General features: G+C 58.6%; 1 protein-coding gene across 11 annotated transcripts in view; it reads left to right on the forward strand.

The window, feature by feature from the left end:
* The window catches only part of LOC132339641 (fibrillin-2-like), a 92,887-nt gene that overhangs the window by 59,382 nt on the left and 5,727 nt on the right, over positions 1-27,778 (forward strand). For 10 of the 11 annotated variants that reach the window (XR_009489697.1, XR_009489700.1, XR_009489703.1 and 7 more), the window contains 37 exons: positions 1,163-1,291; positions 3,260-3,385; positions 3,804-3,929; positions 4,264-4,386; positions 4,615-4,740; positions 4,843-4,968; positions 5,335-5,457; positions 6,093-6,215; positions 7,551-7,676; positions 8,050-8,172; positions 8,461-8,583; positions 9,263-9,424; positions 9,839-9,907; positions 10,158-10,283; positions 10,785-10,910; positions 11,292-11,441; positions 11,686-11,757; positions 13,087-13,212; positions 13,782-13,907; positions 15,405-15,530; positions 16,052-16,168; positions 16,263-16,391; positions 16,782-16,901; positions 17,155-17,280; positions 17,359-17,511; positions 18,211-18,276; positions 18,533-18,658; positions 18,884-19,003; positions 19,445-19,567; positions 19,981-20,112; positions 21,068-21,193; positions 21,618-21,824; positions 23,494-23,619; positions 24,164-24,286; positions 25,393-25,509; positions 26,402-26,530; positions 27,440-27,559. Coding sequence is in view for 2 of the 11 variants with exons in the window: in XM_059870006.1 (XP_059725989.1) it covers positions 1,163-1,291; positions 3,260-3,385; positions 3,804-3,929; positions 4,264-4,386; positions 4,615-4,740; positions 4,843-4,968; positions 5,335-5,457; positions 6,093-6,215; positions 7,551-7,676; positions 8,050-8,172; positions 8,461-8,583; positions 9,263-9,424; positions 9,839-9,907; positions 10,158-10,283; positions 10,785-10,910; positions 11,292-11,441; positions 11,686-11,757; positions 13,087-13,212; positions 13,782-13,907; positions 15,405-15,530; positions 16,052-16,168; positions 16,263-16,391; positions 16,782-16,901; positions 17,155-17,280; positions 17,359-17,511; positions 18,211-18,276; positions 18,533-18,658; positions 18,884-19,003; positions 19,445-19,567; positions 19,981-20,112; positions 21,068-21,193; positions 21,618-21,824; positions 23,494-23,619; positions 24,164-24,286; positions 25,393-25,509; positions 26,402-26,530; positions 27,440-27,559 (4,617 nt within the window). In the remaining 9 variants the exon portion in view is untranslated. The remainder of the gene's footprint in view (positions 1-1,162; positions 1,292-3,259; positions 3,386-3,803; positions 3,930-4,263; positions 4,387-4,614; positions 4,741-4,842; positions 4,969-5,334; positions 5,458-6,092; positions 6,216-7,550; positions 7,677-8,049; positions 8,173-8,460; positions 8,584-9,262; positions 9,425-9,838; positions 9,908-10,157; positions 10,284-10,784; positions 10,911-11,291; positions 11,442-11,685; positions 11,758-13,086; positions 13,213-13,781; positions 13,908-15,404; positions 15,531-16,051; positions 16,169-16,262; positions 16,392-16,781; positions 16,902-17,154; positions 17,281-17,358; positions 17,512-18,210; positions 18,277-18,532; positions 18,659-18,883; positions 19,004-19,444; positions 19,568-19,980; positions 20,113-21,067; positions 21,194-21,617; positions 21,825-23,493; positions 23,620-24,163; positions 24,287-25,392; positions 25,510-26,401; positions 26,531-27,439; positions 27,560-27,778) is intronic. The other variant, XM_059870005.1, reaches the window with a different exon arrangement.

A 27,778-nucleotide genomic window follows, 5' to 3' on the forward strand; every position in this document is an offset into this window, starting at 1 on the left:
GGGGGGCTCAGAGGGATGGGGATACCCAGAGGAGTCCCTGCTGTGGGGAGGAGCCAAGGGCAGGACCATGAGCAGGAGGGTCAAGGCCAGGCTGGACGGGGTTTGGAGCAGCCTGGGACAGTGGCAGGTGTCCCTGCCCGTGGCAGGGGTGGCACTGGGTGGGATTGAGCGTCACTCCAACCCAAACCATCCTGGAATTCCATGATTCCACAAGGCTCCTCCTGCCTGTGGGGTGAAGGCTCAGCCCTGCCCCAGGGCAGAGTACATTCTATTGTTATATAACTTACATATGAATTATTAAACTTACGTTGCTCTATTGTATCCATTGATTTCACCCAAGCATGGATTTCTCGTGGTCCCCCTCAAACCCCTACCATAGTTTCTCGTGATTCTTTAATCAATAATTATATACAATATAATCAATAATTATTATATATATATATAATTACATATAATCAATAATTATATCTAATCACATCTAACAGTTACATCATTTGTCATACACTGACAATGTGATTCTTTAATCAATAATTATATACAATATAATCAATAATTATAATATATATATATAATTACATATAATCAATAATTATATCTAATCACATCTAACAGTTACATCATTTGTCATACACTGACAATGTGATTCTTTAATCAATAATTATATACAATATAATCAATAATTATTATATATATATATATATAATTACATATAATCAATAATTATATCTAATCACATCTAACAGTTACATCATTTGTCATACACTGACAATGTGATTCTTTAATCAATAATTATATACAATATAATCAATAATTATAATATATATATATAATTATATATAATCAATAATTATATCTAATCACATCTAACAGTTACATCATTTGTCATACACTGACAATGTGATTATTTAATCAATAATTATATACAATATAATCAATAATTATTTATATATATATATATATATATAAAAATATATATAAAATTATATATAATCAATAATTATATCTAATCACATCTAACAGTTACATCATTTATCATACACTGACCACACAGGTGCAGTTTCACATGGTACAAGGCCTACCATTTTCCAGGGCCTACTAAGCCTAACTTTCTTTCCCTCTCCCCGGGTTTTCTCTGGTTTTTCAACCTTTCACTGCCCCCCAGACATCGACGAGTGCCGCATCTCCCCCGACCTGTGTGGCCACGGCTCGTGCGTGAACACCCCGGGCAGCTTCGAGTGCGAGTGCTTCGAGGGCTACGAGAGCGGCTTCATGATGATGAAGAACTGCATGGGTGAGGGGGCTGAGCCCCCGGGGGCACCTCCTGACCCTCCTGGGGCAGGGCAGGGCCCAGCCAGAGCTGCCCAGCTCCCCAGCACTGCCCAGATCAATTCCCGTTTCCATCAGGAGCTCTGGCACACCCTGAGCCCCCTCTCAGTTATGGGGGCTCCCTTCTCCTGCCCTTTTAACCTCCCTTGATCCTCACGCAGTTCCTTACAGCTCCCCCCGTCTGCCCAAGGCTTGTTTGTATTCTGTCAGAGTCTCATCTGTTTTCAATTGAATAATTCTTGTTTGGAGCTTAAAAAATCCCATCAGTGACCTCAGTACCTCAGTTTGTCTCCAAGAGCTCAGCCAGACTCCTGCTGTCCTCTAATTCCTGGCATTCCACGTTCCTGTCCTCTGTCCAGCCAGACTCACTTGTCTCACTGACCTGCTCTTAATATTCTGCTTTGGCTTGGACTTTCAAACCACTTCAAGCCATGATTCAACACCATTTATTTGTTTTTCATGTTTTATTCTCTGTGCTCTTTAAAGTAAATCACTGCCCCTGGCAGGGGCTTTGTCTTTTCCGTACAATTTGTAGCGTGGGTTTCCACAGCTCCCACTGATCATCCTCTTCCTTCTGCTCCACTTCTGGGAGCCTGGGAATGTCACAGTCCTCACCCGTGACCTGCTGCCTCTTTGCAGTGGTTGGATTTCTAATCTTTATGGAAGGATATAAATTTCATTGTTCTTTTTTTGAAATTTAATGCTCATTCTTACTTGTCCAATTCCACTTTATCCTTTTTTTCTGGGTGACAGGGAGCTGAGTCATCTCACCCCAAAGGGGGTGGTGACGTTTTGTCATTGCCTGTGGTCAAGGATTAACTTCTTCCCACCTGTGTTTGGCAAAAGAATTTGGCTTCAGCCCCCTGAGGGAGGAATTCTTTGCAGCCTGGAGCAGGGGACAGCACCAGCAGTGAAAATGCAGCCTGGGATTCAGCAGGAGCAGGCTCCCACTGATCTGGGGGTGTTTGGTCACCTGTCACCCCCAGTTTCAGGTGTATCCCAGCCCTCTTTACCTGAAAATCTCATCAGTGTTTTAGCCAAGTCAGGGAAAATCACCCATTCTTAACTTCAGTGCTGGAGTCAGGAAAATAAACAGGAGAGGAAAATGAGTTTTTAAAAAATATATCCAACCTCAGTCCCTTTCTCTGCTGTCACTGAGGGGCTCTTGGGTTCTGCTGTGGTCAAGGCACAAGCTGGGATTTCCCAACATTCAGATTCCAACCAGGAGACCACTGGAGCCAAGCCCAGCTTTTCCTGCCCTGTCACCTGTGTGATATTCCCTGTTCTGGGATTGAGCCCTGCACTCCCTGCCCTGTCACCTGTGTGATATTCCCTGCTCTGGGAGCCAAGCCCAGCTTTCCCTGCCCTGTTACCTGTGTGATATTCCCTGCTCTGGGATCCAAGCCCAGCTTTCCCTGCCCTGTTACCTGTGTGATATTCCCTGCTCTGGGATTGAGCCCTGCACTCCCTGCCCTGTCACCTGTGTGATATTCCCTGTTCTGGGAGCCAAGCCCAGCTTTCCCTGCCCTGTTACCTGTGTGATATTCCCTGCTCTGGGATTGAGCCCTGCATTCCCTGCCCTGTTACCTGTGTGATATTCCCTGCTCTGGGATCCAAGCCCAGCTTTCCCTGCCCTGTTACCTGTGTGATATTCCCTGCTCTGGGATTGAGTCCTGCACTCCCTGCCCTGTCACCTGTGTGATATTCCCTGCTCTGGGATTGAGCCCTGCACTCCCTGCCCTGTTACCTGTGTGATATTCCCTGCTCTGGGATTGAGCCCAGCTTTTCCTGCCCTGTTACCTGTGTGATATTCCCTGTTCTGGGATCCAAGCCCTGCACTCCCTGCCCTGTTACCTGTGTGATATTCCCCGTTCTGGGATGTTCCCCCAGTGGAGAAGCCTCTGGAAGGGACCAATGCCATTTTTCTCTGCAGACATCAACGAGTGCGAGCGGGACCCGCTGCTGTGCCGGGGCGGGATCTGCATGAACACCGACGGCAGCTTCGAGTGCATCTGCCCCCCTGGGCACGAGCTGACAGCCGAGGGCAACACCTGCATTGGTGAGGGGCACGGCAGGGAAAGCCCACAGGCAGGGCTCCTGCAGGGCTGGGGGTATCTCCTTCCTGTCCCATACACCCCATCCCTGGAGGTGGCCAAGGGCTCGGAGCAGCCTGGGCTGGGGGAAGGTGTCCCTGCCTGTGTCCCTGCCTGTGTCCCTGCCTGTGTCCCTGACCATGGATGATCCTTAAGGTCCCTCCCACCCAAAGCCTTCTGTTTTTCCATGATAAGTGGGTCCAGCTCATCCAGGAGGAGCTCACTCCAAGACCAAGAGCTCATCCAGACCAAGCTCATTCCCAGCGTTTTGTTGCATTGGTGTTCATTTTACTGCTCCCTTTGACCAGTGGGGAAAAATTCAATTTGGGCACCAGATGATGGCCTGAGCAGAGCTGGCTGCTCCAAGTGCTCTTGTCCCCTCAGACATCAACGAGTGCTCCCTCAGTGACAACCTCTGTCGCAACGGGCGCTGCGTCAATGTCATCGGCACCTACCAGTGCTCCTGCGACTCGGGCTTCCAGGCCACCCCGGACAGGCAGGGCTGTGTGGGTGAGTGCTCCTCCAAAGGGTCCTTCCAGAGCCGTGGCATGAGCCCAGAACCCTCCCGGGCTCGTGGGTGCTGTGTTCAGAGGGTAAAGCAAACAGGGAATGTCCTGGATGAGTGGCAGCCAAACCTGTGCTGCTGGCACAGGGACTGTCACTGGCTGCGAGGGCACTGCCAGGGGCTGGGCAGGAGGAATGAGGTGTTCTCTTGGGGCTGGGGGAGGTTTGTGTCCTCTTCTCCCACCCAAACTGCTGCCTGGGCCCTCATCTGTGCAGGGCCAGGGGTTGGGCTGGATCCCTGTGGGTCCCTCGCAGCTCAGGGTGCTGTGGTTGTCCCCAGACATCGACGAGTGCACCATCACCAACGGGGGCTGTGACACCCACTGCTCCAACTCCGAGGGCAGCTACGAGTGCAGCTGCAGCGAAGGCTACGCCCTGATGCCAGACAAGAGGTCCTGTGCAGGTCAGTGGCCACCTTGGCTCTTGCAGGTGCTCCCCAGGGACCTCTGTGTCCCTCAGAGTTGGCTCCAGGATGAGGGGTCTCGTTTTTAAGTCCCTTCCAGAGAAAGGGTTTTCCTGGATGGATGATTTTGCTTTGCACTGCCACATCCAGCCACTCACCATTTGGGATTTCCTCCTTCCCCCTCGTGCTCCAGCTTTCCCTGTGTTCACCTTGGTCTCCTCTCTGCAGATATTGATGAGTGTGAGGATAACCCCGAGATCTGTGACGGGGGGCAGTGCACCAACATCCCGGGCGAGTACCGCTGCCTCTGCTTCGACGGCTTCATGGCATCCCTGGACATGAAGACCTGCATTGGTGAGGCCCTGGCTGTGCCCTGGGCGTGTCCCAGCTCTGCCTCCTGTCCCCAGAGCCACGCCAGGGTCCTCGGGGTGTCCCATGGCTGCTTTTGTCCTGCAGATGTGAACGAGTGCGACCTCAACCCCAACATCTGCCTGCACGGCGAGTGTGAGAACACCAAGGGCTCCTTCATCTGCCACTGCCAGCTGGGTTACTTCGTCAAGAAGGGAACCACGGGCTGCACAGGTGGGAGCTCTGCAGGCCCAGAGCTGGGGCTGCCAGTGAGAAAAACCAGGAACCCCCCTCCCAGAGCTGCCCTGGAGAGAGCCCCACCCCAGGGTGCTGTGTGGGGGATGCTGTGGGATGTGCTGGGCAGGCACAGAGGGCCAGCACCCACCTGTTCCCAGGTGATGGCCAAGCCAGGAGCCTGCCCTTCCTCCTGCACGTTTGCCAGGGCTGAGCTCCTCAGCTCCAGGGTCCAACCCCAGGCAGCCTCTCCCCCAAAGCCCTGGGAGCTGCTGGAGCCCAAACCCCAGAGTGGGGTCGCCCCAGGCTCAGCCCTGCTGTGCTGGGAGAGCTGAGCTGGGCCAGCCCTGGTTCCTTCCTCTGCAGACATCGACGAGTGCGAGATTGGGGCCCACAACTGTGACATGCACGCCTCCTGCATCAACGTCCCCGGCAGCTTCAAGTGCAAGTGTCGCTCGGGCTGGCTCGGGGACGGGCTCAAGTGCAACGGTGAGTGCTCCCCAGGGCAGGCTCAGCCCTCTCCAGGTGCTCTGCAGGCACCTGGGGAGGCTGGGCTGAGATGGAGGGCTGCAGCCTGGAGCAAAGGAGGCTCAGAAGGGACCCTGTGGCTCTGCTCAACTCCCTGAGAGGAGGGGGCTGCTGGGGGGCCAGGCTCTGCTCCCAGGGGACACCAGGACAAGAGGGAACAGCCTCAGGCTGTGCCAGCAGAGGTTTAGGTTGGATATTGGGAAAATGTCTTCATGGAAGTGTCCAGCCCTGGCCCAGTCTCCATCCCTGGAGGGATTTAAAGCCGTGCAGATGTGGTAGTTGGTGACACGGTCAGTGGCTTGGCAGTGTCCTGGTGATGGCCACAGAGGCTCTCAGGGATGTACTGAAGCCTCCAGACAGTCTCCTGGGCCATGTGTGTGCCCCTGTAGCTGCTCAGGCTCAGGGCAAAGCCAAGAAGAGGCCAGGCTGGACAGGGCTGGGTGGAAGGTGTCCCTGGGGGTAGAACTGGATGATCCTTAAGGTCCTTCCCACCCAAACCCCTCTGTGCTTCCATAAGTGAGTCCTGCTCCTCCAGCAGCCCAAGGCCATTCCAAACTAGCCAGGCCAGGCACTGACAGGCTGTTATCCATGCCCAGACCTGGATGAGTGTGCGACTGAGGAGCACAAGTGCAACCTGAACGCCAACTGCGTGAACACACCTGGCTCGTACCGCTGCGCCTGCCGCGACGGCTTCAACGGCGACGGCTTCTCCTGCTCAGGTGAGCCCGGGGCTGGCACTGCCACAGCACTGGGACACAGCCCAGCCCCTGCCCGGGCTTGAACAGACAGGTTCTGAGTGCCAAGGAAGGCAGGGAAATGCCTGAAATGGGAAATGGAAACCCCCTCCCTCCGAATTGTTATCATTTAGAAATTAGGGGCTCTCAGGGAAAGATATGGGAGCAGGAATAAGAGTTCTTTACTAGGGAAATTAAAAATACAAATGCAACAGTACAAACAAACCCCTGCCAGAGTCAGAGCAGGAGCTGACCCCCTGTGGGTCAGGGTGGTGGCACAGTCCCATCCCAGGGGGGCTCAGGGTGGTGGCACAGTCCCATCCCAGGGGGGCTCAGGGTGGTGGCACAGTCCCATCCCAGGGGGGCTCAGGGTGGTGGCACAGTCCCATCCCAGGGGGGCTCAGGGTGGTGGCACAGTCCCATCCCAGGGGGCTCAGGGTGGTGGCACAGTCCCATTCCAGGGGGGCTCAGGGTGGTGGCACAGTCCCATCCCAGGGGGCTCAGGGTGGTGGCACAGTCCCATCCCAGGGTGGCTCAGGGTGGTGGCACAGTCCCATCCCAGGGGGGCTCAGGGTGGTGGCACAGTCCCATCCCAGGGGGGCTCAGCCCTCCTGCAGTGCCAGCTGTGGTTCTGCTGGAGCAGGGATCCTGCACAAGGGGGGAGTTTTCCTCTGGAGCTCCAGGGCTGCTGGAGATGGGCCTGCTCTCCCTCTGGGAATGCAGGGCAGCAGAAAGCTGCTCCTCTGGGAATGCAGGGGAGCAGAAAGCTGCTCCTCTGGGAATGCAGTGGGCAAAGGCTGCTCTGGTATCCCAAAATCTCAGATTGTATCCAGGTAGGAATGCTTGGCTCCTCCCCCTGGGTGGAGCATCTCCCAAGGAGATGATGTAATTTTATCAGCCACGCAGTGACACTCAATGGCCCATTAACAGAAGGTAATTAATAATTAATGGCCCATGAACAGAAGAGATCTCCTGGAGGGAGGATTGGTAGTGGAAGAGATAAAGAAAACTGCCCAATGAACAGCAGATCACTGCCCCACCTCTGACAGATGGGAACAGAGTACACACATTATCTTCCCATCCAGGACAGCCCCTCTGAGCCACCAGCCTTGCTTGGTGCTGCCTTGGCTGGGGTCCCCTAGAGCACAGCCTGGTCTGTGCCACAGACACCTCCAGCAGGGATCCAGCACCTCCTCACAGCTGTCTGGGGAGGCTCAGGGCCACCACAGGAGCTGCAGGCTCCCAGCAGTGGGTGGGCACGCTGCTGGGCTCCCCCGGGCTGGCTGAGGGCAGCCCCCAGCCCCGTGTCCCTCCCTGCAGACGTGGATGAGTGTGCAGACAACGTGAACCTGTGTGAGAACGGGCAGTGCCTCAACGCCCCCGGCGGGTACCGCTGCGAGTGCGAGATGGGCTTCAACCCCACCGAGGACAGCAAGGCCTGCCAGGGTGAGTGCCCGGCCTCTCACCCCCTCCTGGCCCTCTCTGGCCTCTGCTGGCACCTCCCGATCCATGAGCCAGCCCCCAGCACCTGCTGGTGCCAGGCTCCTGCGGTGCCACCTCTGCCGCTGGCAGCGGTTGGTGCCCAGCCTTCAGAGAGGTCGGGCTGAGCCTGGATTCCTGCAGAATGGAAAACCAGGAGAGCAGCGGTGAGGGGAGAGAGTGGGAGAGGCTGGCGTGGCCCAGCTCCCCCAGGAGGTTGTCTCAAATGGCACCAGGACCATCCTGGGCTGGTCACAGCTGGGCAGGAGGTGGGAGCAGGAGCAGCCTGTCCTGGCCCTCACCCTGCCACAGCCTGTCCCCAGCTGTCCCTGTTTTGCAGACATCGATGAGTGCACCTTCCAGAACATCTGTGTGTTTGGCACCTGCCAGAACCTGCCCGGGATGTTCCGCTGTGCCTGCGACGATGGATACGAGCTGGACAGGAGTGGGGGCAACTGCACAGGTCAGGGCTCCTGGCCCCCTGCTCAGGGCTCTGCTCATCTCCTCCACGGCAGCCTGAAGCCAGCCCACGGTCCCTGTGGTGCCTTGGCTGCTGGGGTGGCCAGGAGGGACAGCTGGGGGTGGCTCTGTCCCTCCCCTGGGCAGGGAGCTAGGGGTGGCACAGGGCAAGGGGTGCTCTGGAGGGGGCACCGTGGGGTGGGGATACACCTGGGCACAGAGCTCAGGCTGGGCTGGGCTTTGCTGGCAGTGCTCACCTTGATCTTCAGTGTCCATCTGTCCATCCTTTCAGACATCAACGAGTGTGCAGACCCCGTGAACTGCATCAACGGGCTCTGTGTCAACACCCCTGGCAGCTACCTGTGCAACTGCCCCCAGGACTTCGAGCTGAACCCCACGGGGGTGGGCTGTGTGGGTGAGTGGGACCCCCCACCCAGACCCACCCTGGGGGTCCTTGGTGGTCCTGTGTAGCTGGAACTGGACACAACGAGGGTGGCTGTCCCGCCCTGGTTGTCCCTCCCTGGCTGTCCCTCCCTGGCTGGCCCTCCCTGGTTGTCCCTCCCTGGCTGTCCCTCCCTGGTTGTCCCTCCCTGGTTGTCCCTGCCTAGCTGGCCCTGCCTGGCTGTCCCCCAGGGGTTTAACCCTGCAGCAGCAGCAGAGCCCATGTCCTGCTGAGTGTGTCCCACCTGGTGTCACTGTCACCTCTGTGGGTGCCCCTCTTGTTGCTGCCATGTTGCTCCAGGGCAGCTCTGGAGCTGTTTTATTCCCTGGCAGTGCCCAAGGCCGGGTTGGACGGGGCTTGGAGCAGCCTGGGACGGTGGAAGGTGTCCCTGCCCATGGCCAGGATGATCCTTCAGGATCCCAAACCATTTGGTGTTCCATGATCCCACACAGCTGCCAGCACAGGGCCCCAGTAGCCCCCAATTCTTCCTTATCCCTGGAAGATTTCCCATTCCTTTGCAGCCATGGCAGGGTGTGGAACGGGGTCACGTTTAAGGTCCCCTCCATCCCAAACCATCCCACGATCCCATCCCTCCTGCACCCCAAGCTTTCCAGGAGAGGTTTCTTTGCTCAGCAGCCGTGTGTCTGTGCAGATACCCGGGTTGGGAATTGCTTCCTGGACACGCAGGACCGAGGGGATGGGGGCATCTCCTGCAGTGCTGAGATCGGCGTGGGGGTCACCAGGGCCTCCTGCTGCTGCTCCCTGGGCCGGGCCTGGGGCAACCCCTGCGAGCTCTGTCCTCCAGCCAACACCAGTGAGTGGGGAAAAGCTTGGGATGGACACGGGGGGGAAGGAGGGAAGAGGGGCAGGGTCGCTCCCGATGGATCTTCAGCCCGGACTGGAGGTGCTGAGTTTGGGATTTGCTGCTCCATCTGGGGGAGGGCAGAGGTGAAATGGGGTGGGGGAGGCCAGGCTGTTGTGTCTGGGGGTTCCAGGCTGGATCCTTCATTCCCAGTGCAGTGGGCTGTGGAGGGAATGTGGAATGCCCCCTGGAAGGGAGGGCAGGCTGTGGGATGGCTCAGCAGGCGAGGGGGAGGGAGCTGCTCCATCCCAGCCCTGGCCACAGCCCCATGGCTGTTCCTGCTGGGCTTCTCCCGGCTCTCCCCTCCCTCCTGCTTCAGGGGAGCCCCTCAGCCCCCTCAGCCCCCCTGCCTGCCTTTCTCCACAGCCGAGTACAAGACCTTGTGCCCTGGGGGAGAAGGGTTCCGGCCCAACCCAATCACTGTCATCCTGGAGGGTGAGTTTTCCCTGTTCCCACGGCCCTTCCTGAGGGATGGGGTGCGGGGGGACCCCAGCCCTGTGGCACACTCTGTGCCATGGCACCGGGGCTGGGTGCCCAGTGACCCCGAGTGATGGACACAAAGTGTGGCTCTCCTTGGCCGTGCTCCGGCCACGACCCAGAGCAGGGCTGGGCCTGGTGGGCTGAGCTCTCTGCAGCTGGGGGGTGGCACAGGCAGTGACAATGTGCCACTGCTGTCCCTCCTCAGACATTGACGAGTGCCAGGAGCTGCCAGGGCTGTGCCAGGGCGGGAACTGTGTCAACACCTTCGGCAGCTTCCAGTGCGAGTGTCCCCTGGGCTACTACCTCAACGAGGACACCCGGATCTGCGAGGGTACTGGGGCCAGGGGCTGGGGACAGGGGTGGCACCTCCTCCAGGGGCTGGGGACAGGGGGTGGCACCTCCTCCTGGGGCTGGGAACAGGGGTGGCACCTCCTCCAGGGCCTGGGGACAGAGGGTGGCACCTCCTCCAGGGGCTGGGGACAGGGGTGGTGCTGTTCCCAGGGCTGGGGACAGGAGGTGGCACCTCCTCCAGGGGCTGGGGAGGGGTGGCACCTCCTCCAGGGGCTGGGGACAGGGGTGGCACCTGCTCCCGGGGCTGGGGACAAAGGGGTGGCACCCTGTATGTGTGACAAGGGGATGAGTGTGAGTGCCAGCTGCCCCAGGAGAGACTGGGAGCATCCCTTCCCCTTCCCTTTCCAGATTTCCTCATCACCAACCTGTCCTCAGCCTGGTCCTTGTGCCAAACCCACCCATCCCTCGTGCCAAGCCTACCCCCACCCCATCTGTGCCCTTCTCCACCCGTGCCCAGTGCTCTGACTCCTTCCTCCCACAGATATTGATGAGTGCTCTGCCCACATCGGCATCTGTGGCCCTGGCACCTGCTACAACACCCTGGGCAACTACACCTGCGTGTGCCCCCCCGAGTACATGCAGGTCAACGGGGGAAACAACTGCATGGGTACGGCTCTGGGTTCGTGGGGAGGGCTCAAATCCATGGGGAATGGGCCAGATCTCTGGGGAGGGGGCTGGCACTGCCATCCCAGAGGGGGCTGTGCCAAGGGGATGGAGCAGAAGTGCTGGAAACAGGGGCTGGGATTCAGAGCTGGATGTGGCACTCAGTGCTCTTGGGCTCCATTTGGAGGCCTTTCCTCCCCTTCCTGGGGCTGGCAGTGCCACTCCCAGGGCTGGCAGTGCCACTCCCAGGGCTGGCAGTGCCTTTCCCAGGGCTGGCAGTGCCACTCCCAGGGCTGGCAGTGCCACTCCCAGGACTGGCAGTGCCACTCCCAGGGCTGGCAGTGCCACTCCCAGGGCTGTCCCGAGCCTGGCACTGCCGTTGCAGACATGAGGAAGAGCGTTTGCTACCGCAACTACAACGACACCTGCGAGAACGAGCTGTCCTTCAACATGACCAAGAAGATGTGCTGCTGCTCCTACAACATTGGCAAGGCCTGGAACAAACCCTGCGAGCCCTGTCCCACCCCTGCCAGCCGTAAGTGTCCCCACAGGGTCCCTGTCCCACCCTAAGTCCTTCCCCTGTGATCCCTGTCCTGTCAATTTTCCTGTTTTCCCATGAAATTTGGGGCATGGACACCAAGAGAATAAATGGGGAGGAAGGGGAGGGCTCTGGGGGTGGCTCTAGGCACCGTGGGGAGCCCCTGGTGCCTCTCAGAGCCCAATCCCAGCACTCTTGGCCCTCCCTGGGCACAGCCACCACCTCGGTGTTCCCTTTCCAGCCGAGTACCAGATCCTGTGTGGGAACCAAGCCCCTGGATTCATCATTGACATCCACACAGGGAAGCCCATTGGTGAGTCAGTCCTGCATCCCACGGGGCCAGGGCTGCTCCTGTCATCCCCTGGGAGCTTCTTACTTGGGGAATTACAGGTTGGGGCAAGGAGAAGAGGCTGGGCAGTGCCAGGGACTGAAGGGGTGGGAGATGAGTCCATCTTCTCTTCCCGGGAGGGAAGTGCATCAGAGGGAGTTGGTGCTGGGTCGTGCTGGGACCCCAGAGCCATCCCAATATTCCAGTGACCCCCTGGGCTCCCCATCTCCAGCCTGGTCCCAGAGCTCAGCTGTAACTGCAGGGACACACTCAGAGCCAGCAGGGGCCGTGTCCTGGGTGGAGCCTTCCCAAAATTCTGATGCTGTGGAGCATTCCCGGGATTCCCAGGAGGCAGGGGTGGGATGCTGATGTTGAGGAGCATTCCTGGGATGCAGGGATGGGATGCTGATGCTGTGGAGCATTCCCGGGATTCCCGGGAGGCAGGGGTGGGATGCTGATGTTGAGGAGCATTCCTGGGATGCAGGGTTTGGATGCTGATGCTGTGGAGCATTCCTGGGATGCAGGGGTGGAATGCTGAGGTTGTGGAGCATTCCTGGGATGCAGGGGTGGAATGCTGAGGTTGTGGAGCATTCCTGGGATGCAGGGGTGGGATGCTGATGCTGTGGAGCATTCCTGGGATGCAGGGTTGGGATGCTGAGGTTGAGGAGCATTCCTGGGATGCAGGGTTGGGATGCTGATGCTGTGGAGCATTCCTGGGATGCAGGGGTGGGATGCTGATGCTGTGGAGCATTCCCGGGATGCAGGGGTGGGATGCTGATGCTGTGGAGCACTCCTGGGATGCCGGGGTGGGATGCTGATGTTGTGGAGCATTCCTGGGATGCAGGGGTGGGATGCTGATGCTGTGGAGCATTCCTGGGATGCAGGGGTGGGATGCTGAGGTTGAGGAGCATTCCTGGGATGCAGGGTTGGGATGCTGATGCTGTGGAGCATTCCTGGGATGCAGGGGTGGGATGCTGAGGTTGTGGAGCATTCCTGGGATGCAGGGGTGGGATGCTGATGCTGTGGAGCATTCCTGGGATGCAGTGGTGGGATGCTGAGGTTGAGGAGCATTCCTGGGATGCAGGGGTGGGATGCTGATGCTGTGGAGCACTCCTGGGATGCAGGGTTGGGATGCTGATGTTGAGGAGCACTCCTGGGATGCAGGGGTGGGATGCTGAGGTTGAGGAGCATTCCTGGGATGCAGGGGTGGGATGCTGATGCTGTGGAGCACTCCTGGGATGCCGGGGGGGGATGCTGAGGTTGAGGAGCACTCCTGGGATGCAGGGGTGGGATGCTGATGTTGCACTGCTGCAGATATCGATGAGTGCAGCGAGATCCCAGCCATCTGCACCAACGGCGTCTGCATCAACCAGATCGGGAGCTTCCGCTGCGAGTGCCCCATCGGCTTCAGCTACAACAACATCCTGCTCATCTGCGAAGGTATTCCCTGTGGGAATTCTGGCTCCTCCCGCCCGGGGGCAGCTCATCCCCGCGGGAAATCCGGCTCCTCCTGCCCCAGGATGCCGCTGCCAGGCTGTGGCAGCTCCACAGGGGGGATTTTTGGGGTGTCCTGTTCCACAGGGGGGATTTTTGGGGTGTTCTCCTCCACACGGGGGATTTTTGGGGTGTCCTGTACAGAGGGGATTTTTGGGATGTCCTCCTCCACACGGGGGATTTTTGGGGTGTCCCGCACAGAGGGGATTTTTGGGGTGTCCTGCCCCACAGAGGGGATTTTTGGGGCGTCCTGCCCCACAGGGAGGATTTTTGGGGTGTCCCACACAGAGGGGATTTTTGGGGGTCCTCCACAGGGGAGATTTTTAGGTGTCCTGCCCCACAGGGGGGATCTTTGGGGTGTCCTGCACAGCACAGGAGTTGCACTCCCTGACCCCCGTGCTCCCTCCCGAGCTGTTCCGCCGGAGCAGCGATCCCCGCCCCCCTCGGCCATTCCCGGGATCCCCCCGGGTGTTCCCAGCGCCATGCCAGTGTCCCCGTGCCCTCTGTCCCCGCAGACATCGATGAGTGCAGCAGCGGGGAGACGCTGTGCCAGCGGCACGCCGAGTGCGTCAACATCCCGGGCAGCTTCCGCTGCGAGTGCGCCACCGGGTACCGCCTGTCCCCGGGGGGCGCCTGCGTGGGTAAGGGGCACACCTGGGCACACCTGGGACACCTGGGACACACCTGGGGCACCTAGGATACACCTGGGATACACCTGGGATACACCTGGGACATACACACCTGGGCACACCTGGGCACGCACACCTGGGACACACCTGGGACACACCTGGGCACGCACACCTGGGACACCTGGGACACCTAGGATACACCTGGGACACACCTGGGCACGCACACCTGGGACACCTGGGACACCTAGGATACACCTGGGACACACCTGGGCACGCACACCTGGGAAACACCTGGGACACCTAGGATACACCTGGGATACACCTGGGCACACACACCTGGAACACACCTGGGACATACACACCTGGGCACACCTGGGCACGCACACCTGGGACACACACACCTGGGACACACACCTGGGCACACCTGGAACACACCTGGGACACAGCTGGGCACACACACCTGGAACACACCTGGGACATACACACCTGATCACACCTGGGACACAGCTGGGCACACACACCTGGGAAACACCTGGGACATACACACCTGGGACACACACCTGGGCACACACACCTGGGACACACACCTGGGCACAGCTGGGACACAGCTGGACACACCTGGGATACACCTGGGACACACCTGGGCACACACACCCGGGACACACACCTGGGCACACACACCTGGGACACACACCTGGGAAACACCTGGGACATACACACCCGGGACACACACCTGGGACACAGCTGGACACACCTGGGATACACCTGAGATACACCTGGGACACCTAGGATACACCTGGGCACACACACCTGTGATACACACCTGGGCACACACACCTGGGACATACACACCTGGACACACACCTGACCACACCTGGGACACACACCTGGGCACACCTGGGACACACCTGGGATACACCCGGGACACCTAGGATACACCTGGGCATACACACCTGGGATACACCTGGACACACACACCTGGGGCACACACGTGGGCACACACACCAGGGACAACCTGGGACACCTGGGCACACACACTTGGGCACACACACCTGGGCACACCTGGGACACACACGCACCTGGGACATGCACCTGGGAAACACACCTGGGACACACCTGATCACACCTGGGACACACCTGATCACACCTGGGGCACACCTGGGAAACACACGCGGTCATACCTGAGCCACTCACACCTGATCACACCTGAGCACACACCTATAACACACCTGGGACACACCTGATCACACCTGGGACACACCTGATCACACCTGGGACACACCTGGGACACACCTGGGAAACACACCCGGTCATACCTGAGCCACTCACACCTGAGCACACACCTATAACACACGTGGGACACACCTGATCACACCCCCTTTTTTCGGGCATGACAGCACATAAATCTCATTGCCTCCCAAGTCACCTCTCCAGAAGTGTGGGCGGGGCTCTGCTGTCCCCACCTGTCCCCTCCCGCCCCTCACCTGCCCCCCCTGGGCTCCGTTCCAGGTCGCAACGAGTGCCAGGAGATCCCCAACGTCTGCAGCCACGGGGACTGCGTGGACACCGAGGGCAGCTACGTCTGCATCTGCCACAACGGCTTCAAGGCCACCGGGGAGCAGACCATGTGCATGGGTCAGTGTCACATCCCCCAGTCAGTGTCACCTCCCTGGGTCAGTGTCACCCCCCCGGGTCAGTGTCACCCCCCCGGGTCAGTGTCACCCCCCTGGGTCAGTGTCACCCACCCCAGGTCAGTGTCACCCCCCTGGGTCAGTGTCACCCTCCTGGGTCAGTGTCACCCACCCCAGGTCAATGTCACCCCCCTGGGTCAATGTCACCCCCCTGGGTCAGTGTCACCCTCCTGGGTCAGTGTCACTCCCCTGGTCAGTGCCACCCCAGGGGGACACAAGTCTCTGTCACTCCAGGGTGCTGCCAGGGACAGCTGAGTGTCCTGCCAGGCTGTCCCTGTGCCCTGCAGCCCTGCAGCCTGTCCCCAGGCTGTCCCTGTGCCCTGGGGCCCTGCAGCCTGTCCCCAGGCTGTCCCTGTGCCCTTGTGCCCTGCAGCCTGTCCCCAGGCTGTCCCTGTGCCCTGCAGCCTGTCCCCAGGCTGTCCCTGTGCCCTGCCTGGCCTCTCAGGTGTGCCCCTGTCCCCGCAGACATCGACGAGTGTGACCGGCAGCCCTGCGGCAACGGGACCTGCAAGAACACCGTGGGCTCCTACAACTGCCTGTGCTTCCCTGGCTTCGAGCTCACCCACAACAACGACTGCATGGGTGCGTCCCCAAGCCCTGGGGACACCCCTGGGGCCAGCCCTGCCGGCTGTGAGCGCCACGGGTGACACCTGACGCTCTTGCTGTGGCTCTGCAGACGTGGACGAGTGCTTGTCGCTGGTGGGGCAGGTGTGCAGGAACGGGCAGTGCATCAACAGCGTGGGCTCCTTCCAGTGCCTGTGCCAGGAGGGCTACGACCGCACCCCCGACGGCAAGAACTGCGTGGGTCAGTGTCCACTCCAGGGTCCACTCCACCTCCAGGGTCCTCTGGCCTGGCTGGTGCTGTCCCCAAGCTGGTCCCACCACTGGCATTCTCCAGAAGCACCCCCAAGTCCCCTGGAAGCAGAGCTTGCTCATTGAGATGCCCATGGAGAGCTGGACTGGCCCCTCCCTGCCTCCAGCTCGCTCCAGACCTGTCCTTCTGTGAGCTGGGACCTGCAGGAGTGGGAGAAATGTCCTGTCCATGCCCTAAAGTCCTACCAGAGATGCCCTGGGAACCATCCTGGAAATATTTCCCCCATTCCCTGTCACTTCTGGGGCTAGGCAGGGCCTGGTGCAGCCCCAAGTGCTCAGAGCAGAGCCCAGACCCCACCCCTGGCTGTTTTCCCCTCTCCAGACATCAACGAGTGTGTGAGCCTGCCCGGGACCTGCTCCCCGGGCACCTGCCAGAACCTGGAGGGCTCCTTCCGCTGCATCTGCCCCCCTGGCTACGAGGTGCAGAACGACAACTGCATCGGTAAGGCCGGCCCTGTGCCCCCCTCACAGCACCTGCACACCCCAACCTGTCCTTCCCGAGGGGGCCAGGGCACCCCAGGGGCGTCAGCACCCCCAAACCCCTGCGGGGAGCGGGGCCAGCCCAGCCCCACGGGAGGCCCCGGGGCGTTGCTGTGCCCTGTTCTCCCTGCAGGAGGGCTCTGGGCTGGGGCAGGGGAGGTGCCCACGCCCCTCACCTGCTCTAACGAGCCTGGTTGTGTCCCTGCTGCTCCCAGACATCAACGAGTGCGAGGAGGAGCCCAACATCTGCCTCTTTGGGACGTGCACCAACACCCCCGGCAGCTTCCAGTGCGTGTGTCCCCCCGGCTTCGTGCTGTCCGACAACGGCCGCCGCTGCTTCGGTCAGTGCCCGATTCCTGGGATTCCTGCCCGATTCCCGGGAATCTCCCTGACCTTGGCACCTCCCCATCCTCCCCCAGACACTCGCCAGAGCTTCTGCTTCACTCGCTTCGACAACGGGAAGTGCTCGGTGCCCAAGGCCTTCAACACCACCAAGGCTCGGTGCTGCTGCAGCAAAATGCCCGGGGAGGGGTGGGGAGACCCCTGCGAGCTGTGCCCGCAGGAGGGCAACGGTAGGGAGGGGACAGGGGCGGGGGTGTCCCCAGGGGGGAGGTGGGAGGGTCTGCATGGGCGTGGTGGGTGTGTCCCCATGGGAGTGGCGGGTGTGTCCCCATGGGAGTGGTGGGTGTATCCCCATGGGAGTGGTGGGTGTGTCCCCATGGGAGTGGTGGGTGTATCCCCATGGGAGTGGTGGGTGTGTCCCCATGGGAGTGGTGGGTGTATCCCCATGGGAGTGGTGGGTGTGTCCCCATGGGAGTGGTGGGTGTGTCCCCATGGGCGTGGCGGGTGTATCCCCATGGGAGTGGTGGGTGTGTCCCCATGGGAGTGGTGGGTGTGTCCCCATGGGAGTGGTGGGTGTGTCCCCATGGGAGTGGTGGGTGTATCCCCATGGGCGTGGTGGGTGTGTCCCCATGGGAGTGGTGGGTGTATCCCCATGGGCGTGGTGGGTGTGTCCCCATGGGAGTGGTGGGTGTATCCCCATGGGAGTGGTGGGTGTGTCCCCATGGGCGTGGTGGGTGTGTCCCCATGGGAGTGGTGGGTGTGTCCCCATGGGAATGTGTCCCCAGGGAGAGGGATGGGTGTGTCCCCATGGGAGCAGTAGCTGTGTCCCCATGGAGAGATGGGTGTGTCCCCACTCTACTTCCAGAGGCCTTCAATCCCATCAGCACATCCCACTTTCCTTCTCTTTTCATTCCCACTTTCTCTTCCAGTTGCCTTCCAGGAGCTGTGTCCCTATGGCCACGGGGCCATCCCAGGCCCAGGTGACACCCGGGAAGGTGAGGCTGTGTGGAGGGATGAGCAGAAGTCTGGGCTGGGGGTTGTTGCCTGGAGTTGACCAGACCTGGGCTGCTGCAGAGCGGGGTGGGATCCTGGGGGCACACGGGCCTGGGCACCCCCAGACCCCCCAAACTGCTCACCCTCAGCTGTGCCAAGGGAACACCTGAGACTCCCAGGATCCCCTGAGCATCCCCTGGCAGTGCTGAGGGGACAGGGCTGTTTGTGGCCGTGTGAAGCTGCACTGTCCATTTCCAGATGTGAACGAGTGCTCGGAGAACCTGGGGGTGTGCATCAACGGCGCCTGCATCAACACCGACGGCTCCTTCCGCTGCGAGTGCCCCTTCGGCTACAACCTGGACTACACCGGGGTCAACTGCGTGGGTGAGGCTCTGGGGGCTCTGGGGGGTCTGGGGGGGTGCTCTGCTCCCTGCTGCTCCATCCCCCTCACTCCACAGGGGATGGATCTGTGTGTGCAGGGAGGGAATCGCTGCTCCCCCACCCCTTCCATCCCAGCTCTGCTGGGACACTTGGAGTGCTCTGCCTGCAAGAGCCCAGCCCAGCCCTTCCCCATCCTCCTCCTCCTCCTCACGCTGCTGTGCTCCCCAGACACGGACGAGTGCTCCATTGGCAATCCCTGTGGGAATGGCACCTGCACCAACGTGGTGGGAGGCTTCGAGTGCGCCTGCGACGAGGGCTTTGAGCCGGGGCCCATGATGACCTGTGAAGGTAATGACCTGGGGGCCAGCCCCTTCCTTCCCTCCACGCTGGGCTCTGTGGGACCCCCTGCTCCCTGCCTGGGCCAGCCCCTTCCTTCCCACCACGCTGGGCTCTGTGGGACCCCCTGCTCCCTGCCTGGGCCAGCCCCCCAGGGATGGTGTGGGGAAGCTGGGTGAGGCTCCTCTCCACACTGGGCTCCTTCAGCTCCCTCTGGAGCCCAGGAGGAGGCCTGGAGCCCTGGATGAGCAGAGGAGCTGCCTCCCCAAGGACCAGCAGCCCGTTCCCACCAAAGCTGCTGGGACACCAGGGCTCTGTCCCTCTGCAAGGGCAGAGCAGAGCAGGAGGAACACAGCTCTGGTGGGATGGATGCCCAGGGAGGGTGGGTGTGCCCTGGGGAGCTCCTGCCCCTGCTGAGGGGGTCCAGGTGAGTCCTGTCCTCTCCTCCTGCAGACATCAACGAGTGCTCCCTGAACCCCCTGCTCTGCGCCTTCCGCTGCATCAACACCTTCGGCTCCTACGAGTGCACCTGCCCCTCTGGGTACGCCCTGCGGGAGGACAGGAGGATGTGCAGAGGTAAAAGCCCTTCTGCAGCCACCAGGGCACGGCCCACACTGCCCCCAGCCCCTGCACTTGGCCAGGTGTGCACAGGGAAGGTGGGAATTCTGAGCTGGCTTTTCTCACCACCTCGGTGTCCTGGTAGGAGGGAATTCTTCCCTGGGAGGGTGGGGAGGTTTCCCAGAGCTGCTGGGGCTGCCCCTGGATTTCTGGAAGTGTCCAAGGCTTGGAGCAGCCTGGGACAGTGGAAGGTGTCCCTGCCAGGGCAGGGGTGGCCCTGGATGAGTTTCAAAGTCCCAACTCATTCCATGATGTTTTTTAACCTGTGTGCCAGGCAGCCTGGCCCGAGGCTGCAGGGATGGATGGGGCAGAGCAGGGGGGCAGAGCTGGGCTGGCAGGGCTGGCAGGGGCTCTGATGGGTCTCGTTGCAGATCTGGATGAGTGTGCAGAGGGGCTGCACGACTGTGAGTCCCGGGGGATGCTCTGCAAGAACCTCATCGGCACCTTCATGTGCATCTGCCCTCCTGGGATGCAGCGCAGGCCCGATGGCGAGGGCTGCACAGGTACCAGGGGCATTCCTGGGGCATTCCTGGGGCATTCCTGGGGCACAGACAGGAATGTTCCTCTCGGAGGGATCATCCACTGACCTGTGGTTTACATCCTCCTTTGCTTTACATCCTTCTTTCCTTTATATCCTTTATTTTACATCCTTCTCTGTTTTACATCCTCGGGCTTCTCCCTGGGCTTTCCCAACCCAATCCAACCCAATCCAATCCAACTCAACCCAACCCAACCCAGTCCAATCCAATCCAATCCAACCCAGTCCAATCCAACTCAACCCAATCCAACCCAATCCAATCCAATCCAATCCAATCCAATCCAATCCAATCCAATCCAATCCAATCCAATCCAATCCAATCCAATCCAACCCAATCCAATCCAATCCAATCCAACCCAATCCAATCCAATCCAATCCAATCCAATCCAATCCAATCCAATCCAATCCAATCCAATCCCAGCAGCAGCTGGAGCATGGGCAAGCCAGGGAAGCTGAGTTCTGGCCACCCTGCTCTGGGAGAGCTCTGGGGTGGAGGTGGATGTTTTCCCTGGGGGCAGGTGGAGGTGGATGTTTTCCCTGGGGCAGGTGGAGGTGGATGTTTTCCCTGGGGCAGGTGGAGGTGGATGTTTTCCCTGGGGCAGGTGGAGGTGGATGTTGTCCCCGGGGCAGGTGGAGGTTCCTCCCTGCTGCCCAAAGACACGGAAGGGACCCTCAGGGGCTCAGTGAGGATGCTCCACAGGGAGTGGGGAGCTGGGCAGGTTTGAGGATGCTCCACGGGGATTGGGGAGCTGGGCAGGTTTGAGGACGCTCCGCGGGGATTGGGGAGCTGGGCAGGTTTGAGGATGCTCCGCGGGGAGCGGGGTGCTGGGCAGGTTTGAGGACACTCCACAGGGAGTGGGGAGCTGGGCAGGTTTGTGCCTGGCCTCAGCAGGGCTGTGTGTGTGCTACCTCCCTGGCAGATGAGAACGAGTGCCGGAGCAAGCCCGGGATCTGCCCCAACGGGCGCTGCGTGAACACGGCCGGCAGTTACCGCTGCGACTGCAACGAGGGCTTTGAAGTCAGCGCCTCGGGCACCGAGTGCATCGGTAATGGCCTGCCCAGGAAGCTCTGGGGGGCTCTGAGGGGCTCAGACAGCGGGGAGGGACTGGGGACAGGGACACGGGCATGGCTTCCTGCTGGCAGGCGGGATACTGGGCAGGAATTGTTTCCTGGCACAGAGTGCCCAGAGAAGCTGTGGCTGCCCCTGGATCTGTTCAAGGCCAGCTTGGATGGGGCTTGGGGCACCCTGGGACAGTGGGAGGTGTCCCTGCCCATGGCAGGGGTGGCACTGGGTGGGTTTAAGGTCCCTCCAACCCAAACTCCCCTGGGATTCTCTGCTCCTGAGCAGGACAGTTGTTGGAGCATCCCCTTTATCCCGACCCCCCCACCCTCCCTGGCACCGCCTGCTCCATTCCCCCTGCTGCTGGCACTGCCTCAGAGCCTGGATTTGTGTCCCCTTTCTGTGCCCAGACACCCGCCAGGGCTTCTGCTTCACGGAGGTGCTGCAGACCATGTGCCAGATGTCCTCCACCAACCGCAACCTGGTCACCAAGTCCGAGTGCTGCTGCAACAGCGGGCGCAGCTGGGGCCCCCAGTGCGAGCTCTGCCCCCTGCCTGGCACTGCCCACTACAAGAAGATGTGTCCCCATGGCCCTGGGTACTCCACGGATGGCAGAGGTCAGTGGGGCACTGTGGTATTTGCTGGGGCCCCAGGAGGAAGGAGGAAATGATGAATCTGACTCTGTGTTCTTAGAAGGCTAATTTATTATTATATTGCATTATATTGCAATACTATATTGCTATACTATATTGCAATACTATATTGCAGTATTATATTGCAATATTATATTGCTATATTATATTATATTATATTATATTATATTATATTATATTATATTATATTATATTATATTAGCATTACATTACATTATATTATATTTACATTACATTACATTATACTATATTTACATTACATTACATTATATTACATTATATTATATTTGCATTACATTATATTATATTATATTATATTATATTATATTATATTCACATTATATTTACATTACATTACATTATAACATTACGTTACATTACATTATAACATTATGTTACATTACATTATAACATTACATTACATTACATTACATTACATTACATTACATTATATTATATTTACATTACATTACATTACATTACATTATATTATATTTGCATTACATTACATTATATTATATTTACATTACATTATATTATATTATATTTACATTATATTATATTATATTATATTATATTATATTCACATTATATTTACATTACATTACATTATAACATTACATTACATTATAACATTACATTACATTACATTACATTATTATACTAAAACTGCACTAAAGACTAGAGAAAGGATACAGACAGAAGGCTGCAAAGAATGAGAATGAAAACTCTTGACTCCTTCCAGAGTCCTGACACAACCTGACCATGATTGGTCATTAAATCAAAGCAATTCACCTGTTGGATAAACAATCTCCAACCACATTCCAAAGCAGCAGAACACAGGAGAAACAATCAGATAATGATTGTTTTCCTGTTTCTCTGAGGCCTCTCAGCTTCCCAGGAGAAGAATCCTGGGCGAGGGGATTTTTCCAGAGAGTGTGACAGTGACAGGGCAGGGCTGGGCCCAGGGATGACCCCCCCAGAGCAGGCAGGGAGCCTCTGCAGGGTTCCCTGGCTCTCTGGGAGAATCCAGCCTGGCATGGCGTGAGGGGGAGCTTCAGACCAGCCCTGCCTTAGCACTGGATTTTTGGCTTAATTTTAAGGAATCCCTCTGTCCTTTGAGGTTTGAGGATGGCAGATCAGGTCTATTCTAGAATGAGTTATTTATTAACAAAGGGGATAAAAGATCTTAATCACAATTACTTATTACACAGTACAAAATGGAAAGGACTGCTGGTAGACTAGAGCAGAACATAAATGTGCAGATATCGAGGTGTTAAAGCTGGCAAAAGAAATAGGATTGATCAGGAGCCAAATGTAACTTGGCTTGGAAATAATGATAAATTAACAGAGTCCCTCACTCAGCCTCCATCCCTGCTCTGGGGACAAGCCCCACACACCTCCAGGGAATGTGCAGAAGATTTCTGCTTGGTGACAGCTCAGCCAGAAATCCAGTTTATCTTCCCAGCTCCCAGTTTAGCAGGGGGTGTTTGTTGGCCGCTGGGAGCTGTGCCCAAATAACCCGCAGACCCTTGTGCTGTGTGAATTACCTGATAACCACCAGATAAGCTTTCCGTGGGGAGTGAGCTGCCCTGGCACTGACAGCTCCTCCTGCCCCCCTCTCCCTCCACAGACATCGACGAGTGCAAGGTGCTGCCCAACCTGTGCAGGAACGGGCAGTGCATCAACAGCATCGGCTCCTTCCGCTGCCACTGCCGCCTGGGCTACACCCCGGACATCACGGGCACCGCCTGCCAGGGTGAGCCGTGCCCCGGGGCTGCCCTCCCGGTCCTGAGCCGCGCCCGGAGCCGCCCTCCCCTCGGCTCCCCGGAGCTGCGGGTCCGGCTGCTCCGCCCTGCTCGCCTCCTTTGACTCCTTCTGGATGAGCTCCGTGTCCTCCCCGAGCCCAGGGGCTGGCAAGGACTGGGGTCTGAGCTGAAATCTGGGAGCTGCCAGCCCCCCCCAGGCAGCACAGCTGGTTCCAGGCGGGCTGAGCGCCCTGCTGGGATCCAGATGTTGCCATAAACATCTGGAGTCACGGTGCTCTCAGCGGGATTTGTCCCAGATTTGTTGTGCTGGCTGGGGCTCAGCTGCTCCCCCAAAGCACCTGGCTCTGCTCAGCTGCTTCCTGGAGAGTGAAAATGGGGTGTTTGTCCAGGAATGCCAGAATCCGTGGGGATATCTCAGCCCTGAGCACAAAACCCGGCATCCCCTCGTGCTCAGGAGCCCCTGAGTGGGCTGGGAGGGCTGGAGGGGACCCTGCCCAGCAGCACAACCTGACCTGTTTTGTCCCTGGAGTGCAGATCTGGACGAGTGTAACCAGTCCCCAAAGCCCTGCAACTTCATCTGCAAGAACACCGAGGGCAGCTACCAGTGCTCCTGCCCCCGGGGCTACGTCCTGCAGGAGGATGGCAAGATCTGCAAAGGTGGGGGCGAGGGGACAGGGCAGCCAGACGTGGGAAAATGTCAGCAGGAAGATCTGGGGGAAGGTGCCACCGTGAGGGTTTGTCCCTTCCATGCTCCACGTGTGCCTCATCAGGGAAAAAATGCTCCTGGCCCTGTCCTGGAGAGTGCACAGCACACCCTGAGCTCCAGGGAGCTCAGAGGGATGTCCCCTGCAGGTGGCATTGTCACCAGCCAGGCTGGGGCTGTGCCCACCCCCCCAGAGTGAGGAGCCTGGCCTGAGGATCTGGGGGAACCTGGGGTTTGTGAGCTGCAGGAGAGGCAGGGGAACATCCCTGCACCTTGCAGATGTGTCTGTGTGGGGTGGGAAAATAATGGGGAAATTGGGGGAAATTAATCAGGAAAATTTTGGAAAAATAATGGGGAAAAACAGGAAAAATAATGGGGGAAAAGAGGGGAAAAGAATTGGGCAAAAGGGGGGAAAATAATTGGGAAAAATGGGGAAAAATAATTGGGAAAAATGGGGAAAAATAATTGGGAAAAATGGGGGGAAATAATGGGGAAAATGGGGGGAAATAATTGGGGAAAAAATAGGGGAGAAACAGGAAAAATACTGGGGAAAATTGGGAGAAAATAATGGGAAAAATTGGGGGAAATAATTGGGAAAAATGGGGGGAAATAATGGGGAAAAAATAGGGGAGAAACAGGAAAAATAATGGGGAAAATTGGGAGAAAATAATGGGGAAAATTGGGGGAAATAATTGGGGAAAATGGGGGGAAATAATGGGGAAAAAATAGGGGAGAAAAGGGAAAAATACTGGGGAAAATTGGAAGAAAATAATGGGAAAAATTGGGGGAAATAATTGGGAAAAATGGGGGGAAATAATGGGGAAAAATAGGGGAGAAACGGGAAAAATACTGGGGAAAATTGGGAGAAAATAATGGGAAAAATTGGGGGAAATAATTGGGAAAACCAAGGAAAATAACAGGCATGAGGTGCCCACGTCATCAGGGTATGGGGTGGGGACAGGTTTGTCCTTCCCCTGGGGCTGCTGCTGTGCATCCACAGGGACACTGAGGTGTCACAGCCTCAGGGGGACAAACGGGGACCTCCTCCTTGTCCCTGCAGACCTGGACGAGTGCTCCACCAAGCAGCACAACTGCCAGTTCCTCTGTGTCAACGTCATCGGGGGCTTCAACTGCAAGTGTCCCCCTGGCTTCACGCAGCACCACTCGTCCTGCATTGGTGAGTGCAGAATTCCTGCCCTGCCCGTTCCCAGCGAGCAGCTCCGGCCCAGCTGAGGCTTCCCGGCCCCCAGACCCCCAAAGAGACCCCTGTCCCTCTGCAGTCGCCCTGGCAGGGGCTGCACTGTCCCTCTGCTGCTCAGCCTGGGCTCTGCCCCAGCGTCTGAGGTGGCCACAGCGCCGGGGGTGGATTTCCAGGTGGCCAGGGGTGGATTTCCAGGTGGATTTCCAGGTGGATTTCCAGAGGGTCAGGGTGGATTTCCAGGTGGATTTCCAGGTGGCCAGGGATGGATTCCCAGGTGGCCTGGGATGGATTCCCAGGTGGATTTCCAGGTGGCCAGGGATGGATTCCCAGGTGGATTTCCAGGTGGCCAGGGATGGATTCCCAGGTGGCCAGGGATGGATTTCCAGGTGGATTTCCAGGTGGCCAGGGATGGATTCCCAGGTGGATTTCCAGGTGGCCTGGGATGGATTCCCAGGTGGCCAGGGATGGATTTCCAGGTGGCCAGGGGTGGATTTCCAGGTGGATTCCCAGGTGGCCAGGGATGGATTCCCAGGTGGCCAGGGATGGATTCCCAGGTGGCCAGGGATGGATTCCCAGGTGGATTCCCAGGTGGCCAGGGATGGATTCCCAGGTGGCCAGGGATGGATTCCCAGGTGACCAGGGATGGATTTCCAGGTGCATTCCCAGGTGGCCAGGGATGGATTCCCAGGTGGATTCCCAGGTGGCCAGGGATGGATTCCCAGGTGACCAGGGATGGATTCCCAGGTGGATTTCCAGGTGGCCAGGGATGGATTCCCAGGTGGCCAGGGATGGATTCCCAGGTGGCCAGGGATGGATTTCCAGGTGGATTCCCAGGTGGCCACAAAGCCCTCCTGGTGGTGTTTTGCAGACAACAACGAGTGCACGGCTCAGCCCTCCCTGTGTGGAGCCAAGGGGCAGTGCCTGAACACCCCGGGCAGCTACAACTGCGAGTGCCAGAAGGGATTTTCCCTGGACAGCTCCGGGGTCAACTGTGAAGGTGGGGCTGGGCCTCCAGGGAGCTTCCATGGGGAGGAATTCTGAGGTTCTCTGAGGAGCCTCAGTCCAGATGGGAACTTCAGGAGTGTTTGGGCAGTGCCCTCAGGGACAGGGTGGGGTTGTTGGGGGGTCTGGGCAGGGCTGGGGCTTGGACTGGATGATCCTTGGGGAGGGGAATGGTGCCATATTCCAGCAGGAGAGGTCTGAGCCTGAGGCAGAGCAGGGTTGGGGACAGCCCAGGGACCATCCCAGCAGGGCTGGGGACAGCCCAGGGCTCAGCTGGGCTCAGGGACCATCCCAGCAGGGCTGGGGACAGCCCAGGGCTCAGCTGGGATCAGGGACCATCCCAGCAGGGCTGGGGACAGCCCAGGGCTCAGCTGGGCTCAGGGACCATCCCTGCAGGGCTGGGGACAGCCCAGGGCTCAGGGACCATCCCTGCAGGGCTGGGGACAGCCCAGGGCTCAGCTGGGCTCAGGGACCATCCCAGCAGGGCTGGGGACAGCCCAGGGCTCAGCTGGGATCAGGGACCATCCCTGCAGGGCTGGGGACAGCCCAGGGCTCAGGGACCATCCCTGCAGGGCTGGGGACAGCCCAGGGCTCAGGGACCATCCCTGCAGGGCTGGGGACAGCCCAGGGCTCAGCTGGGATCAGGGACCATCCCTGCAGGGCTGGGGACAGCCCAGGGACCATCCCTGCAGGGCTGGGGACAGCCCAGGGCTCAGCTGGAATCAGGGACCATCCCTGCAGGGCTGTCTGGGGGCCGGGGCTGTCACTCAGCTCCAGACTTGCAGGTGTCACTGCAGGGCTGGAATGAGGCACAGGAGCAGCCTGGAGGGTGCCAGGTGGGTCCCTGAGCCCCCACAGGGCCAGGGGACAGTGTCTGAGCTGCCTGTGTGTCCCTTGGGTGCAGATGTGGACGAGTGTGACGGCAACCACCGGTGCCAGCACGGCTGCCAGAACGTGCTGGGGGGCTACCGCTGCGGCTGCCCCCAGGGCTACGTGCAGCACTACCAGTGGAACCAGTGCGTGGGTGAGTGGGACACACCTGGGGGTGTGCCATACCTGGGGGGTGTGCCCTGCCTGCCTGGGGGGGTGTGCCATACCTGGGGGGGTGTGCCATACCTGGGGGGGTGTGCCCTGCCTGCCTGGGGAGGTGTGCCATACCTGGGGGGGTGTGCCCTGCCTGCCTGGGGAGGTGTGCCATACCTGGGGGGGTGTGCCCTGCCTGCCTGGGGAGGTGTGCCATACC

The sequence above is a fragment of the Haemorhous mexicanus genome, chromosome 29, assembly GCF_027477595.1.
Source record: "Haemorhous mexicanus isolate bHaeMex1 chromosome 29, bHaeMex1.pri, whole genome shotgun sequence".
Lineage (NCBI taxonomy): Eukaryota > Metazoa > Chordata > Aves > Passeriformes > Fringillidae > Haemorhous > Haemorhous mexicanus.